At 39.2% G+C, this 17,346-nt stretch overlaps 1 protein-coding gene across 1 annotated transcript in view; it reads left to right on the top strand.

Moving 5' to 3' along the window:
* LOC128646968 (transmembrane ascorbate-dependent reductase CYB561) overlaps positions 1-1,308 on the top strand; it is a 112,123-nt gene extending 110,815 nt beyond the window's left edge. The window contains exon 6 of the mRNA XM_053699781.1: positions 90-1,308. Within this exon, the coding sequence (XP_053555756.1) occupies positions 90-282 (193 nt within the window). The 3' untranslated portion in view covers positions 283-1,308. The remainder of the gene's footprint in view (positions 1-89) is intronic.
* The last annotated feature ends 16,038 nt before the right edge of the window (positions 1,309-17,346 follow it).

Raw genomic sequence — 17,346 nt, 5'->3', positions numbered from 1 at the left:
ATCTGTATATTTTATTGTGGCTAATATATTTTGCATTTCATTGCATGTATTAAATACAGCATACATTTTAATTCATCTATCTTTTGCAGTGATCAATACTCAATGCTTCCATCAGAGGGAGCCCTTGCAAATTCGTTGGGTTTGATGTTGGTGGCATTTGGGTTGGTGATTGGCTACATTGTGACAAGAGATGAATGGAAGCGCCAACCACTTCCAGAAGAACAAGCTTTATCCATTGACTTCAAGACCCTAACAGAAGGAGAGAGTCCTTCTGAGCCATGATTGAACCTTTATTACCGTAACTGCAATCTGGGAATTGAATGCTTCTTTGTTTGGTGGAAGCCCCAGTAGCATTAAGATATCTATGGAAATACATTTTGCCATGATTTGTCAACCATACCTTGTATGTATCCAAGCAAGGATAGTTACCACTGAAAAGTCACCCCTACATTATTGTCAACCACACCATGTATCCAAGCAAGGATAGTTACCACTGAAAAGTCACCCCTACATTATTGTCAACCACACCATGTATCCAAGCAAGGATAGTTACCACTGAAAAGTCACCCCTACATTATTGTCAACCACACCATGTATCCAAGCAAGGATAGTTACCAATGAAAGGTCACCCCTACATTATTGTCAACCACACCATGTATCCAAGCACGGATAGTTACCAATGAAAGGTCACCCCTACATTATTGTCAACCACACCATGTATCCAAGCAAGGATAGTTACCACTGAAAGGCCACCTCCCACATCTAGCCATTCCAGCTAACTTCTCTGCCAGAGGATGCATTGCAGATGCTTGCAGAGCAGCCTTCTATCAGACATTAAAGAAGCCTTAATGTATAAATGATCTGTGCCATAAACTGTAAGCTTCTCACGCCCCTAAAACTGCCAGTTTTAATTCTGCTGTATTGATGTATATTTTGTTACCTCTGCTGTAAGTCCCCATCTATTTATGTGCTTTGCCAAATTAATTCATGTTGGAGTTATGTGATAATAAATATAATTTTAAAGTGTTGCTTAAATGTACTGGCATAAATGCTACATCTTGGTTACTGTTTTGGTTTATCACTGATAACTGCACCTAGACCCTTACCTTATTCAACTGGAGTAAAAATATATTTGAATTAAACGTAAACTGACATTCTAGTCACGTGTTTCTTTGTTCCATCTAAAGAGGACATTTCAAAATATATTACCGTCATTTGTATTTGTTTTAATGCATCTTCCTTAGTGCTGCAGAATCTGTTGCCACTCTAAAAGTAACTGATAATAATAATAAAGATGTTCTAAATAAAGATTTTGTTATCCCGCTTGCCCAGGCGTTTCACAATATCAATAAAACAAAGGGAGTGTTTCCTCAAACACCAATGAGCATTAGTAGGACATAGACAACTGATAATGCTATAGTAGAGCGCTCTGTTCTTGGAAGGAGAGAGTTGCAGGTACTAAGTTGGGCAGCCCAAATGTTAGAGCCGCACAGTGACAGAGGAGGTGCAAAAAATGCCAGCATCCCAGAGAGGGCTGCAGGGGTCTAAGGGGATAATATGAGGGCGCTAAGGATAATAGAGGGCATGAAGACAAATATGGAGATTAAAATGTTAAAGGCAGAAACATGAAAACTGGAGAGAAACAAAAAGCAGATTTAATAGTGTTACATGTAAAGCTCTCTACTTGCAAGCACTGTGGAGGTGCTATAAGCAAACATAATATATAGGTGAATACACTAAAACACAAGGACCATACTCTCAAGAGCTTGCAATCTAAGCTGTGACAAAAAGTTGAGAGTGCTGCTTTAGAGTGAACCTCATGAGGGACATTGAGTTGCAGGAGGAGAGCTGGTCATGTGTGGTAGTGGTGAACTTAAAAGAGTTTAGTAGCTTCAGCCAGTGGCTAAATTCAGAGATCTGTTTACAAAGGCCTTGTGAAATTCCATTAACCGGAGCAAGAGCAGTATCTCTCCGATGTCAATCTGAGAGGGATGCACAATAGTGTGGATTCCTGTAAAGTGTGTTAGCACGTGTTTGGAAAGCATGTTATCTGACTTCCAGGCCAACCTCCAAACTGACATTGTCATCATGAACTTCAGCCTCTGGGACATCTCTAGATGTGGCTAAAACCAATCTAGGCCTGCTGTTCAGGTGCTTGGATTAGGTTTTGTGCCTGGCAGGTAAAAGGACAGAGAAGCCCACAAAAAAGTACTCACTTGTGTTGTGCTGCTGGTAGGAGAAGCAAAAATATCTGTCTCCTACAATCTACTGACATTAACTGACCAATCATGGTCCACTAATCTCTGCCCAAATGGCTCCAAATTCGAATTAATTGATCAGATGCCATAGCATGGATAGCCCCCTGCTGCTCAAAATACATTCCACCTTGATGACATGGTCTCATCTACTGGGAGTTAATGAAGCTTAATATTTGACCCTCAAGAGACATATTTTTTTTCTATAATTGATGACCTGGTTCCATTTAGGGGGCTAGTTTGTTAATTATTTGCTATTCTTTTGTGCACTGCATTGCTAATTCCGTTATAAAGTATATTACTAATCTGTCATTTTGTGAGCCTGGATATTATCTAAAGCTGATTCCCCCACATTGTTAATATATGCTCCTCATAATTGTTAGTCTAATTTACTGCTAGAGGTTCATTGATTTGTGTCAGTATTCACCTTGTGGTATTAAAACTATTATCTTATGTTTACTTAATCAGCATTACTTGTTAAAGTCCATATAACTATAGGCAGTGTCAGAGATTTCAATGTAAAGTGCATTTTTCTGCAGCTCTATATTCCTCTCATACTAGAGGTACTTGGAATACCCACTATAAAGTATTACTGAGAGAACAATAATTATAGAGAAAGATAACACTCTTCTCTTGGTATCTGCTGTTGCAAAATCATAGGTAGCACATGTTTTTCTCCATAAATGAAAGAGTCCACAGCTGCATTCATTACTTTTGGGAATTCAGAACCTGGCCACCAGGAGGAGGCAAAGACACCTCAGCCAAAGGCTTAAATACCTCCCCCACTTCCCTCATCCCCCAGTAATTCTTTGCCTTTCGTCCCAGGAGGTTGGCAGAGAAGTGTCAGAAGTTTTTGATAGTCACTTATGGAGGGTAGTACTCTTCGGCATGGGACTGGAGTTTTAAGTAGTCCTGTCAGTCGTCTCTTAGTGAGAGCATGGGTGAATGTTAGAGTCCGGAGATGCAGGGAGAGTCTTTCTGCGAAACCATCGTAACTCATATTAACAGCTCCACAAGCAATCAGCGTTGGCGAGTTTCGCTGCCTGCTTTCTTCTCTCAAGTCCATGGCAGAAGCGACGCTACTATCTGTCACACTTGAAGGGCTGAGTTCCTGTTTCATGGCGTAGATTCCGGTAAGATTGTTTCATTTTACTTTCATCATGGATGTATTGTAATTTCATGATTCAGATAGAGCATGCAATTTTAAGCAATTTTCTAATTTACTCCTATTATCAAATTTTCTTCGTTCTCTTGCTATCTTTATTTAAAAAGCAGGAATGTGATGCCTAGGAGCCAGCCCATTTTTGTTTGAGAACCTGGGTTATGCTTGCTTATTGGTGGGTAAAGGTAAGCCTCCAATAAGCAAGCGCTATCCATGGTGCTGAACCTAAAATGGGCTGGCTGCTAAGATTTACATTCCTGCTTTTAAAATAAAGATAGCAAGAGAACAAGGAAAAATTGATAATAGGAGTAAATTAGAAAGTTGATTAAAATTTCATGTTCTACCTGAATCATGAAAGAAAAAAATTGGGTTCAGTGTCCCTTTAACATAGGGTCTCAGTGAGACTCAAAAAATTATATAAAAATATATGTACAGTAATAGTACTGCGCTGGCCAAAGAGATATCAAACCCTTCTAAAAACACACCTTCCTCAAAAATGTGTAATTTATTACAAAATAAATAGAAGAATTAAAGGACGCTAAGGTAAGCTAAAGATATCAGAGTATATCCTTTCAGTATGATATATAAGTACTCTGCCTAGACATATGGCAGATAAATTAATATTCGTGTTCTAATATATAAAAAAATAGACCTCGATATAATAGGAAGAGTCTGTAAAATCCTTACATTTTAATACAAATATAAGCAATCAGAATAAAACACTCAAGCGGTGGATATAGGGACGTGTCCCATACACATATAACACTCTTATACAATATAATGTTAAAAACAATGGAAAAATGATAATAAAAAAAATATATATAATACTATGGAGTATATAGCAGTCTATGATTGACAGATATTAGGTTAAAGGTATATATGCAAATCGCCCAGATAGACTGGAATACAGATTATATATGTGAGTTACCTTGATATATTTCTTATGTAATCATCCAATATTATCGGATGTGTAATATTACAGTCGCACACCACCACACATAAAAACAAAACTAGTGCCACTTTAAAGAGATATTTTGAACATTATCCACTTGGGATTAGGTGTATCTTTAAGGCGTGTAAATGAGACTTTGTAATAGTAGTGCCTTTTTATGGAGCCAGAGTTTGTGTTGAGTCTCCTTTTTCAGGGTGCAGTCGTAAATATCATTTATGTTAACATACAGATTTACTGTGAAGTTGCAAGTCAGCTGTCCCACTTATTCAGTGAAAATCGGTAACAATGCATTAGTTTACCTGCGTGAGATATGCTCTCAACTTCTGTTTCTTACTGCAGTTATTCAAGCGTGTGTTTGGCGTCTTGCCTATGTGACTTTACCTTACGTCACAGCTTCCTTATAGCGGTTTTTCTTAAAGCTGATTTGGATACAAAGTTTCTCTTCTGGAAATGTAGCAAACTTAGGTATAAGGTTGTGATATAGATCTCCTTGCACTTAGTGCTTATAGCACGCAAGTTAAATTGGTTGTTACATAAGTTATAACCCGGGTTATTTGCGAATATCCCTCGATGTCCCAATGAATAAACACTGGATCAGATGTTATTAGTATAGTAGTGCTAGTCCTTTAGCACAATTGAATGTCAGCCTGTGTACCATCAACGTGTTTCACCCTGCAATGGGGTTTATCAAGATAGATTTCAGGCTTGAATAGACACCCTATTAAAGGTCCTCAAAAGACTCCATTGGTTCAAACAATTATTGGCAATTTGTTAAGGTGGTTTACTTCAGATACATTTCTTTAAACACTAACGGCTAGATTTAGAGTTTTGTCGGTAACGACCCGCGTAGCTAACGCTGGCTTTTTTCTGGCCGCACCTTTAAAATAACTCTGGTATTGAGAGTCCACAGAATGGCTGCGTTAGGCTCCAAAAAAGGAGCGTAGAGCATATTTAACGCAACTTCAACTCTCGATACCAGAGTTGCTTACGGACGCGGCCAGCCTAAAAAACATGCTCGTGCACGATTCCCCCATAGAAAACAATGGGGCTGTTTGAGCTGAAAAAAAACCTAACACCTGCAAAAAAGCCGCGTTCAGCTCCTAACGCAGCCTCATTGTTGTCTATGGGGAAACACTTCCTACGTCTGCACCTAACATGTACCCCGAGTCTAAACACCCCTAACCTTACACTTATTAACCCCTATTCTGCCGCCCCCGCTATCGCTGACCCCTGCATATTATTTTTAACCCCTAATCTGCCGCTCCGTAAACCGCCGCTACTTGCATTATCCCTATCTACCCCTAATCTGCTGCCCCTAACACCGCCGACCCCTATATTATATTTATTAACCCCTAATCTGCCGCCCCCAACGTCGCCTCCACCTAACTACACTTATTAACCCCTAATCTACCGACCGGACCTGAGCGCTACTATAATAAATGTATTAACTCCTAATCCGCCTCACTCCCGCCTCAATAACCCTATAATAAATAGTATTAACCCCTAATCTGCCCTCCCTAACATTGCCGACACCTAACTTCAAGTATTAACCCCTAATCTGCCGACAGGAGTTCACCGCTATTCTAATAAATGTATTAACCCCTAAAGCTAAGTCTAACCCTAACACTAACACCCCCCTAAGTTAAATATATTTTAAATCTAACAAAATAAATTAACTCTTATTAAATAAATTATTCCTATTTAAAGCTAAATACTTACCTTAAAAATAAATCCTAATATAGCTACAATATAAATTATAATTATATTATAGCTATTTTAGGATTTATATTTATTTTACAGGTAACTTTGTATTTATTTTAACCAGGTACAATAGCTATTAAATAGTTAAGAACTATTTAATAGCTAAAATAGTTAAAATAATTACAAAATTTCCTGTAAAATAAATCCTAACCTAAGTTACAATTAAACCTAACACTACACTATCAATAAATTAATTAAATAAAATACCTACAATTATCTACATTTAAACCTAACACTACACTATCAATAAATAAATTAAATACAATACCTACAAAGAACTACAATGAAATAAACTAACTAAAGTACAAAAAATAAAAAAATATTTACAAACATCAGAAAAATATTACAACAATTTTAATCTAATTACACCTACTCTAAGCCCCCTAATAAAATAACAAAGACCCCCAAAATAAAAAAATGCCCTACCCTATTCTAAATTACAAAAGTTCAAAGCTCTTTTACCTTACCAGCCCTGAACAGGGCCCTATGCGGGGCATGCCCCAAAGAATTCAGCTCTTTTGCCTGTAAAAAAAACACATACAATACCCCCCCCCCAACATTACAACCCACCACCCACATACCCCTAATCTAACCCAAACCCCCCTTAAATAAACCTAACACTAAGCCCCTGAAGATCTTCCTACCTTATCTTCACCATACCAGGTTCACTGATCGATCCAGAAGAGCTCCTCCGATGTCGTGATCCAAGCCCAAGCGGGGGGCTGAAGAGGTCCATGATCCGGCTGAAGTCTTCATCCAAGCGGGAGCTGAAGAGGTCCATGATCCGGATGAAGTCTTCTATCAACGGCATCTTCAATCTTCTTTCTTCCGGATCCATCGTGCAGACCTCCGACGCGGAACATCCTGCTGGCCCGACGGACTACCGACGAATGAAGGCTCCTTTAAGGGACGTCATCCAAGATGGCGTCCCTCGAATTCCGATTGGCTGATAGGATTCTATCAGCCAATCGGAATTAAGGTAGGAAAATTCTGATTGGCTGATCGGATCGGCCAATCGGATTGAACTTGATTCTGATTGGCTGATTCCATCAGCCAATCAGAATTTTCCTACCTTAATTCCGATTGGCTGATAGAATCCTATCAGCCAATCGGAATTCGAGGGACGCCATCTTGGATGACGTCCCTTAAAGGAGCCTTCATTCGTCGGTAGTCTGTCGGGCCAGCAGGATGTTCCGCGTCGGAGGTCTGCAAGATGGATCCGGAAGAAAGAAGATTGAAGATGCCGTTGATAGAAGACTTCATCCGGATCATGGACCTCTTCAGCTCCCGTTTGGATGAAGACTTCAGCCGGATCATGGACCTCTTCAGCCCCCCGCTTGGCTTGGATCACGACATCGGAGGAGCTCTTCTGGATCGATCGGTGAACCTGGTATGGTGAAGATAAGGTAGGAAGATCTTGAGGGGCTTAGTGTTAGGTTTATTTAAGGGGGGTTTGGGTTAGATTAGGGGTATGTGGGTGGTGGGTTGTAATGTTGGGGGGGTATTGTATGTGTTTTTTTTACAGGCAAAAGAGCTGAATTCTTTGGGGCATGCCCCGCAAAGGGCCTGTTCAGGGCTGGTAAGGTAAAAGAGCTTTGAACTTTTGTAATTTAGAATAGGGTAGGGCATTTTTTTATTTTGGGGGTCTTTGTCATTTTATTAGGGGGCTTAGAGTAGTTGTAATTAGTTTAAAATTGTTGTAATATTTTTCTTATGTTTGTAAATATTTTTTTATTTTTTGTAACTTAGTTCTTTTTTATTTTTTGTACTTTAGTTAGTTTATTTCATTGTAGTTTTTTGTAGGTATTGTATTTAATTTATTTATTGATAGTGTAGTGTTAGGTTTAATTGTAACTTAGGTTAGGATTAATTTACAGGTAATTTTGTAATTATTTTAACTATTTTAGCTATTGTACCTGGTTAAAATAAATACAAAGTTACCTGTAAAATAAATATAAATCCTAAAATAGCTATAATATAAATATAATTTATATTGTAGCTATATTAGGATTTATTTTACAGGTAAGTATTTAGCTTTAAGTAGGAATAATTTATTTAATAAGAGTTAGTTTTTTTCGTTAGATTTAAATTATATTTAACTTAGGGGGGTGTTAGTGTTAGGGTTAGACTTAGCTTTAGGGGTTAATAAATTTATTAGAATAGCGGTGAGCTCCAGTCGGCAGATTAGGGGTTAATGTTTGAAGTTAGGTGTCGGCGATGTTAGGGAGGGCAGATTAGGGGTTAATACTATTTATTATAGGGTTAGTGAGGCGGATTAGGGGTTAATAACTTTATTATGATAGCGGTGCGGTCCGCTCGGCAGATTAGGGGTTAATAAGTGTAGGCAGGTGGAGGCGACGTTGTGGGGGGCAGATTTGGGGTTAATAAATATAATATAGGGGTCGGCGGTGTTAGGGGCAGCAGATTAGGGGTACATAAGGATAACGTAAGTAGCGGCGCTTTGCGGTCGGCAGATTAGGGGTTAATTATTGTAGGTAGCTGGCGGCGACGTTGTGGGGGGTAGGTTAGGGGTTAATAAATATAATACAGGGGTCGGTGGTGTTAGGGGCAGCAGATTAGGGGTACATAAGGATAACGTAGGTGGCGGTCGGCAGATTAGGGGTTAAAAAAATTTAATCGAGTGGCGGCGATGTGGGGGGACCTCGGTTTAGGGGTACATAGGTAGTTTATGGGTGTTAGGGTACTTTAGAGCACAGTAGTTAAGAGCTTTATGAACCGGCGTTAGCCCAGAAAGCTCTTAACTACTGACTTTTTTCTGCGGCTGGAGTTTTGTCGTTAGAATTCTAACACTCACTTCAGACACAACTCTAAATACCGGAGTTAGGAAGATCCCATTGAAAAGATAGGATACGCAATTGACGTAAGGGGATCTGCGGTATGGAAAAGTTGCGGCTGAAAAGTGAGCGTTAGACCCTTTCCTGACTGACTCCAAATACCGGCGGTAGCCTAAAACCAGCGTTAGGAGCCTCTAACGCTGGTTTTCACGGCTACCGCCAAACTCCAAATCTAGACCTAAGAACATTAGAGGTGGTATGCTTATATATTAAAAAACTTATATATAGAGATGGTGCCTGTGGGCGAAAGATATCACCACTGTAGGTTATAACAAATATTTATTAAAAAATATATATAATTGTTTTTTTTTGTTTTTTTTAAGTACTGGGGTGGGGGGGGGCGTGTCCGTGCAGTGTCCTGGAAAGGACGCAACTTCTGAAGGCTCCAGCAGAATCAACACTAATCCGCTGATTAATGTGTCCAAACGGCAAGAGCACGACTAAATATCATAAAGATACCATAATTCTGGCAGTTGTGGTCTCATAATTACCCCTCTTGCTGTTTACATGACTCTGGGGACTCAGCTCGGAACTTTATGGCCTAGGGCGGCGGCCCATTGCTAGGTATCCACCCCCCCAGGAAGAAACGGGTATTGGTGCTGTCGGATAATTCCGACTTACCGATTCTTCACCATCACACAGCTCTAAAGGATCAGAGGGCTGAAACTTCATACCATTAACGGCGGGGAAAAAGTAAAAACTTGCTTATAAAATATTTGCAACAAGCAAAGGATGTTCAACATGGCGGAGGAACACAGCCAGCTACGCCACGAGGAACTCATGGCAAGATTCAATGAGCACATGTTAAAGCTGATAGAGAGAGCCCCATATGAATATTTAATGCAGCGCTTAGAAGTAGAACTGGAGAGCAGAATACCTACTATTGATCCTTTACAGGAAAAAATCCAGACAGGCTCTATTATAACTGATCTTCCTCCTGCTACACAAGAGCTTCCCGGAGCAGTGCACACACGTATAGCAGACTCACTTTTCAGAGTACACAGGGTTAAAACACAGCTCATACACCGGCAGACCTCCACTCCAAGCAAGAATTATAAAGAGCAGCACGAAGAGGAGCGGAATTACCTCTGATGATTACAGATCCCTCGAAACCTCAAAGCCAAATCACTAGTGCCTCAGCACAGATAACAGCAGAGAAGGGCACAGCAACGCGGTCTCAACTTAAAGCAGATACCGGGCCAGGCTGCACTAAAGTGGGGATCTCAAAGATAGCACCCAGGACTAGATCACTACATGGAACCCATCACAAAGTAAGAGACATACCACCAATCTTAATAGATCACAGCTACATGTCGGCTCCTTCTAAGATACTCGGAAACATGCTTGAGGTACCAGAGACATTATCCAGTTTAGCAGGACCACCAGTTCTACTAGCCACACAAAACACTATTAGGAACTATATCTCACTGACCCAGCTGAACTGGCTTGGCAGTTGCTGCATGAAAACTCATACCACTATCGCCTACTATGGCCAGCTGGACACAGGGGGTTAGTTGTATATAAATGTGCTCCTACCATCCAGCGCAGTTATTGCTTATGTCAACTGTCAGAATAATTTTGTGGCGAAGTGTTCAAAATATGCTGTTGGGTTTGGGATGTATACGTTAAATTATGAGATGATTTAATAGTTCTACACTGTTCTTAGTTTAACCTTGTTTGTTTGTTATGTTATGAACAACGTGTATGTAAGCTTTACACGATGCACAGCAATATTAATTTGGGAATATGATCAGCTTGGTACATTAACTTGTTTTAATATGCATAGAACTGGGATAGATAAGGGTCTCACAAACTCAAATCTAAATGCTTCACCAGGGTACTGAAATGTTATTAACTTTGTGTTGCAGCCAATAAGCTAGATGGACTGTTATTATGTACATGTACACCCTCCCTCCGTGTGGCCTGCGGTTGGGGCACATGACGAGTGGGATAAACTAAGCACTGGGTTTATATGCCCAAAACCTTAAAGCGTCCTATCTTTGAGAGTAGAGCTTCTCACCTAATGCGGGAAAACCATCCAATAGGCATTAGAGAGTACAAGGGCACTAACAAAAATAAAATGAATATATCTATAAATGCCTTTTCACTACAATATAGAGACAACTAAAGCCCCTCAATATCATGCTTATATGTAAATACTTCCCTAACAGCCGGATAGTGATATTGTCACATAGTTAGATGAATGAGAAGGCTGATCAGAGTAAATACCCTGAGGATGCTTATCGCTGCCCTAGTTTTATAGCCCTAAATAGAACAATATATCCTCAAGCACAGTGGTTCTTAAGCCAGTCCTCAGGACCCCACAACCAGTCCAGGATTTTGGTATTACCCAGGTGTGTCTAAGGTGTTTAAAAAAAAACACAATTTAGACACAACTGGGTAATCTCTAAATCCTGGACAGGTTGTGGGGTCCTGAGGACTGGTTTAAGAACCACTGCTCAAGCATACCCAGTATTAAGACGCGCTCCCTGTATATACCCTTAAGCTGGTATACATCAAGCACAAAATGCTATCTATTAGTTATATAGTTTCGGAGTCAATTATAGAGTGTGCAAGATCAGTATTAGCAGAAGATGAGAGTGAATCGCTTTAATTAAGACTTATAAGACCCCACGCTTTCCTCTCCCTCTGATCCCCCTATTAAACCGAACTTTTTCCATATATGCGCCCAATACGATTTATATGTGAATTTGCTCACAGGCCCAAGAGAGGTCTGTATAAATGAAGTTTGGGTATCACAAGAAATACACTGTTGCATAGAGAATAATCTGATATGCAAACACTGCGATTTGCGGGATATATAAAATGTCTCTGCTTAGATAGCATTATGATTCGCTATGTTTAAAATCTCTATTGAAATGCTCTCGCTGTATGCTATGTATATTCAGCTCATATTGTGTATGTTCACTTGACCTAAATAAAGCTCTTTTGAAACTTAAAAAAATAAATAAAGTACTAAGGGACGTCTCCCTGTAACAACAGTAAAATAATTGGTCTAAATTAATAAAGCACTTGTGTGACATTCATTTTCACGTTTCGCCCTTCTATGGGCTTTATGGGCTTGATAAAGCCCATAGAAGGGCGAAACACGTCGTTGTGTGGCACTGTAATATACAGATATTGTTCTTTATACATATCTTATGGTCTATTGACTTTTTAACATAACCCGGGTTATTCATTTTATTCACTTTGTATCCACTTTCAAGATTCAAGTTTGAGCTAAAGTTGGAAGGGTTAACATACCCATTACACACTCCACTCCTGCGTGCATAGCACTAAGTGCAGGTTTTTACGTTTGTGGCAAACCATCACAGCAGCTGAGAACAGCTGATCACCTTTGGGGAAACACCATCTGTCTGTTTCTCTGCAACGAAGAACAACCGGTGATGTCAGACGCTGAGAGTTACACAACACTACCCACTCGAGGAAAGATACCGAGTAGGAGGAAAAAACATCACCGCTGCAAGACCTGCTAATACACCCATTACATGTAAGGGCAGTATACCTTTCCATCTGACGATAACACAGGTACAACTTATTTTTTGATAAAGCACAATACTAAGTGTGTTTGGCTGGAACGTCTACAAAATACAGGTATAACCCTTCCTATTGAGTACAATACACAGCGGGTTTGTGTGTTTTTTGGGAAAGTTGCTCTGCCTTGACAGAGATTTACATCTATTATAGCAAGAATGTATCTACACTGGTAACATTTGACTAACATCGGAGAGACATTGTGATTCATATAACTGTCTGCAACTATCAGTATTGAGGTATACATTCAGAGTCCATTTACCAGTACGGACATTTCTGACCTGTTATATTGAAAATGAATGTCACACAAGTTAATTTAGACCATTTATTTTACTGTTGTTACAGGAAGACGTCCCTTAGTACTTTTTAAAAAATAAAAAATATTTTTTTTAAATATTTTTTAATAAATATTTGTTATAACCTACAGTGGTGATATCTTTAGCCCACAGGCGCCCTCTCTATATATACGTTTTTTTACTTTACACTGTATGTTTCTAGACAATTTTGTAGGGATATTGTCTTTTAGGGAGGCGTTTGATATCCATTTCCTAGCGGCTAGCGCACACCTTTGATCTGTTTTGCTGATGCTTATATATTACACATTTTTGGCTATTCCTCTGTGGTATTTAGGTGATTATATTAGTGCCATAGTAATTCAGATTATATTCACTTGGCATTAACGTCATTGCTTTATCTTAGTAAAGCTCTAAAGATGGGAAAAAAAGACCTCAATAGTTATACAAATTTCTTATATTCTTATATTTTATAATTATTATATATATCCTATTAGGATTCCTTTTTTCATAGTTTGAGCATATTTAAATATCTAAAAGTCTGTATTCATCTCTTCTGGAGTTTTTATTATTAAGAATAGGGTCTTATATATACATATAGAGATTTCATAGACTCCATTGGTTCAAACACTTTGGCATTTTGTTAAGGTGGTTTACTTCAGATACAATTCTTTAAACACATAGGCCTAGATTTAGAGTTTGGCGGTAGCCGTGAAAACCAGCGTTAGAGGCTCCTAACGCTGGTTTTAGGCTACCTCCGGTATTTGGAGTCACTCAAAAAAGGGTCTAACGCTCACTTTTCAGCCGCGACTTTTCCATACCGCAGATCCCCTTACGTCAATTGCGTATCCTATCTTTTCAATGGGATTTTTCTAACTCCGGTATTTAGAGTCGTGTCTGAAGTGAGTGTTAGAATTCTAACGACAAAACTCCAGCCGCAGAAAAAAGTCAGTAGTTAAGAGCTTTCTGGGCTAACGCCGGTTCATAAAGCTCTTAACTACTGTACTCTAAAGTACACTAACACCCATAAACTACCTATGTACCCCTAAACCGAGGCCCCCCCACATCACCCCCACTCGATTAAATTTTTTTAACTCCTAATCTGCCGACCGCCACCTACGTTATCCTTATGTACCCCTAATCTGCTGCCCCTAACACCGCCGACCGCTATATTATATTTATTAACCCCTAATCTGCCCCCCTCAACGTCGCCTCCACCTGCCTACACTTATTAACCCCTAATCTGCCGAGCGGACCGCACCGCTATCATAATAAAGTTATTAACCCCTAATCCGCCTCACTAACCCTATAATAAATAGTATTAACCCCTAATCTGCCCTCCCTAACATCGCCGACACCTAACTTCAATTATTAACCCCTAATCTGCCGACCGGAGCTCACCGCTATTCTAATAAATGTATTAACCCCTAAAGCTAAGTCTAACCCTAACACTAACACCCCCCTAACTTAAATATAATTTAAATCTAACGAAATTAATTAACTCTTATTAAATAAATTATTCCTATTTAAAGCTAAATACCTACCTGTAAAATAAATCCTAATATAGCTACAATATAAATTATAATTATATTATAGCTATTTTAGGATTAATATTTATTTTACAGGTAACTTTGTATTTATTTTAACCAGGTACAATAGCTATTAAATAGTTAAGAACTATTTAATAGCTAAAATAGTTAAAATAATTACAAAATTACCTGTAAAATAAATCCTAACCTAAGTTACAATTAAACCTAACACTATACTATCATTAAATTAATTAAATAAAATACCTACAATTACCTACAATTAAACCTAACACTACACTATCAATACATTAATTAAATACAATACCTACAAATAACTACAATGAAATAAACTAACTAAAGTACAAAAAATAAAAAAGAACTAAGTTACAAAAAATAAAAAAATAATTACAAACATAAGAAAAATATTACAACAATTTTAAACTAATTACACCTACTCTAAGCCCCCTAATAAAATAACAAAGACCCCCAAAATAAAAAATGCCCTACCCTATTCTAAATTACTAAAGTTCAAAGCTCTTTTACCTTACCAGCCCTGAACAGGACCCTTTGCGGGGCATGCCCCAAGAAGTTCAGCTCTTTTGCCTGTAAAAAAAACCATACAATACCCCCCCCCAACATTACAACCCACCACCCACATACCCCTAATCTAACCCAAACCCCCCTTAAATAAACCTAACACTAAGCCCCTGAAGATCATCCTACCTTGTCTTCACCTCACCGGGTATCACCGATCGGTCCTGGCTCCAAAATCTTCATCCAACCCAAGCGGGGGCTGGCGATCCATCATCCGGTGGCTGAAGAGGTCCAGAAGAGGCTCCAAAGTCTTCATCCTATCCGGGAAGAAGAGTAGATCCGGACCGGCAACCATCATCTTCCAAGCGGCATCTTCTATCTTCATCCGATGAGGACCGGCTCCATCCTGAAGACCTCCACCGCGGACCCATCGAATTCGAGGGACGCCATCTTGGATGACATCCCTTAAAGGAACCGTCATTCTTCAGTTGGACGTCGCCGGATGAAGATGGGTCCGCGGTGGAGGTCTTCAGGATGGAGCCGGTCCTCATCGGATGAAGATAGAAGATGCCGCTTGGAAGATGATGGTTGCCGGTCCGGATCTACTCTTCTTCCCGGATAGGATGAAGACTTTGGAGCCTCTTCTGGACCTCTTCAGCCACCGGATGATGGATCGCCAGCCCCCGCTTGAGTTGGATGAAGATTTTGGAGCCAGGACCGATCGGTGATACCCAGTGAGGTGAAGACAAGGTAGGATGATCTTCAGGGGCTTAGTGTTAGGTTTATTTAAGGGGGGTTTGGGTTAGATTAGGGGTATGTGGGTGGTGGGTTGTAATGTTGGGGGGGTATTGTATGTTTTTTTTTACAGGCAAAAGAGCTGAACTTCTTGGGGCATGCCCCGCAAAGGGTCCTGTTCAGGGCTGGTAAGGTAAAAGAGCTTTGAACTTTAGTAATTTAGAATAGGGTAGGGCATTTTTTATTTTGGGGGTCTTTGTTATTTTATTAGGGGGCTTAGAGTAGGTGTAATTAGTTTAAAATTGTTGTAATATTTTTCTTATGTTTGTAATTATTTTTTGTAACTTAGTTCTTTTTTATTTTTTGTACTTTAGTTAGTTTATTTCATTGTAGTTATTTGTAGGTATTGTATTTAATTAATGTATTGATAGTGTAGTGTTAGGTTTAATTGTAGGTATTTTATTTAATTAATTTAATGATAGTATAGTGTTAGGTTTAATTGTAACTTAGGTTAGGATTTATTTTACAGGTAATTTTGTAATTATTTTAACTATTTTAGCTATTAAATAGTTCTTAACTATTTAATAGCTATTGTACCTGGTTAAAATAAATACAAAGTTACCTGTAAAATAAATATTAATCCTAAAATAGCTATAATATAATTATAATTTATATTGTAGCTATATTAGGATTTATTTTACAGGTAAGTATTTAGCTTTAAATAGGAATAATTTATTTAATAAGAGTTAATTAATTTCGTTAGATTTAAATTATATTTAAGTTAGGGGGGTGTTAGTGTTAGGGTTAGACTTAGCTTTAGGGGTTAATACATTTATTAGAATAGCGGTGAGCTCCGGTCGGCAGATTAGGGGTTAATAATTGAAGTTAGGTGTCGGCGATGTTAGGGAGGGCAGATTAGGGGTTAATACTATTTATTATAGGGTTAGTGAGGCGGATTAGGGGTTAATAACTTTATTATGATAGCGGTGCGGTCCGCTCGGCAGATTAGGGGTTAATAAGTGTAGGCAGGTGGAGGCGACGTTGAGGGGGGCAGATTAGGGGTTAATAAATATAATATAGGGGTCGGCGGTGTTAGGGGCAGCAGATTAGGGGTACATAAGGATAATGTAAGTAGCGGCGGTTTACGGAGCGGCAGATTAGGGGTTAAAAATAATATGCAGGGGTCAGCGATAGCGGGGGCAGCAGATTAGGGGTTAATAAGTGTAAGGCTAGGGGTGTTTAGACTCGGGGTACATGTTAGGGTGTTAGGTGCAGACGTAGGAAGTGTTTCCCCATAGCAAACAATGGGGCTGCGTTAAGAGCTGAACGCGGCTTTTTTGCAGGTGTTAGGTTTTATTTCAGCTCAAACAGCCCCATTGTGTCCTATGGGGGAATCGTGCACAAGCACGTTTTTGAGGCTAGCCGCGTCCGTAAGCAACTCTGGTATCGAGAGTTGAAGCTGCGTTAAATATGCTCTACGCTCCTTTTTTGGAGCCTAACGCAGCCTTTATGTGGACTCTCAATACCAGTTATTTTTATGGTGCGGCCAGAAAAAAGCCGGCGTTAGCTACGCGTGTCCTTACCGACAAAACTCTAAATCTAGCCGTAAGAACATTAAAGGTGGTATGCTTATATATTATACAGTTTTGACTATTCATCTGTGGTATTTAGGTGATTATATTAGTGCCATATTAATTCAGATTATATTTACTTGG

Source organism: Bombina bombina, chromosome 1 (assembly GCF_027579735.1).
Source record: "Bombina bombina isolate aBomBom1 chromosome 1, aBomBom1.pri, whole genome shotgun sequence".
Lineage (NCBI taxonomy): Eukaryota > Metazoa > Chordata > Amphibia > Anura > Bombinatoridae > Bombina > Bombina bombina.
Note: the sequence above shows the minus strand (reverse complement) of the source record. Positions and strands in the feature narration are given on the sequence as shown.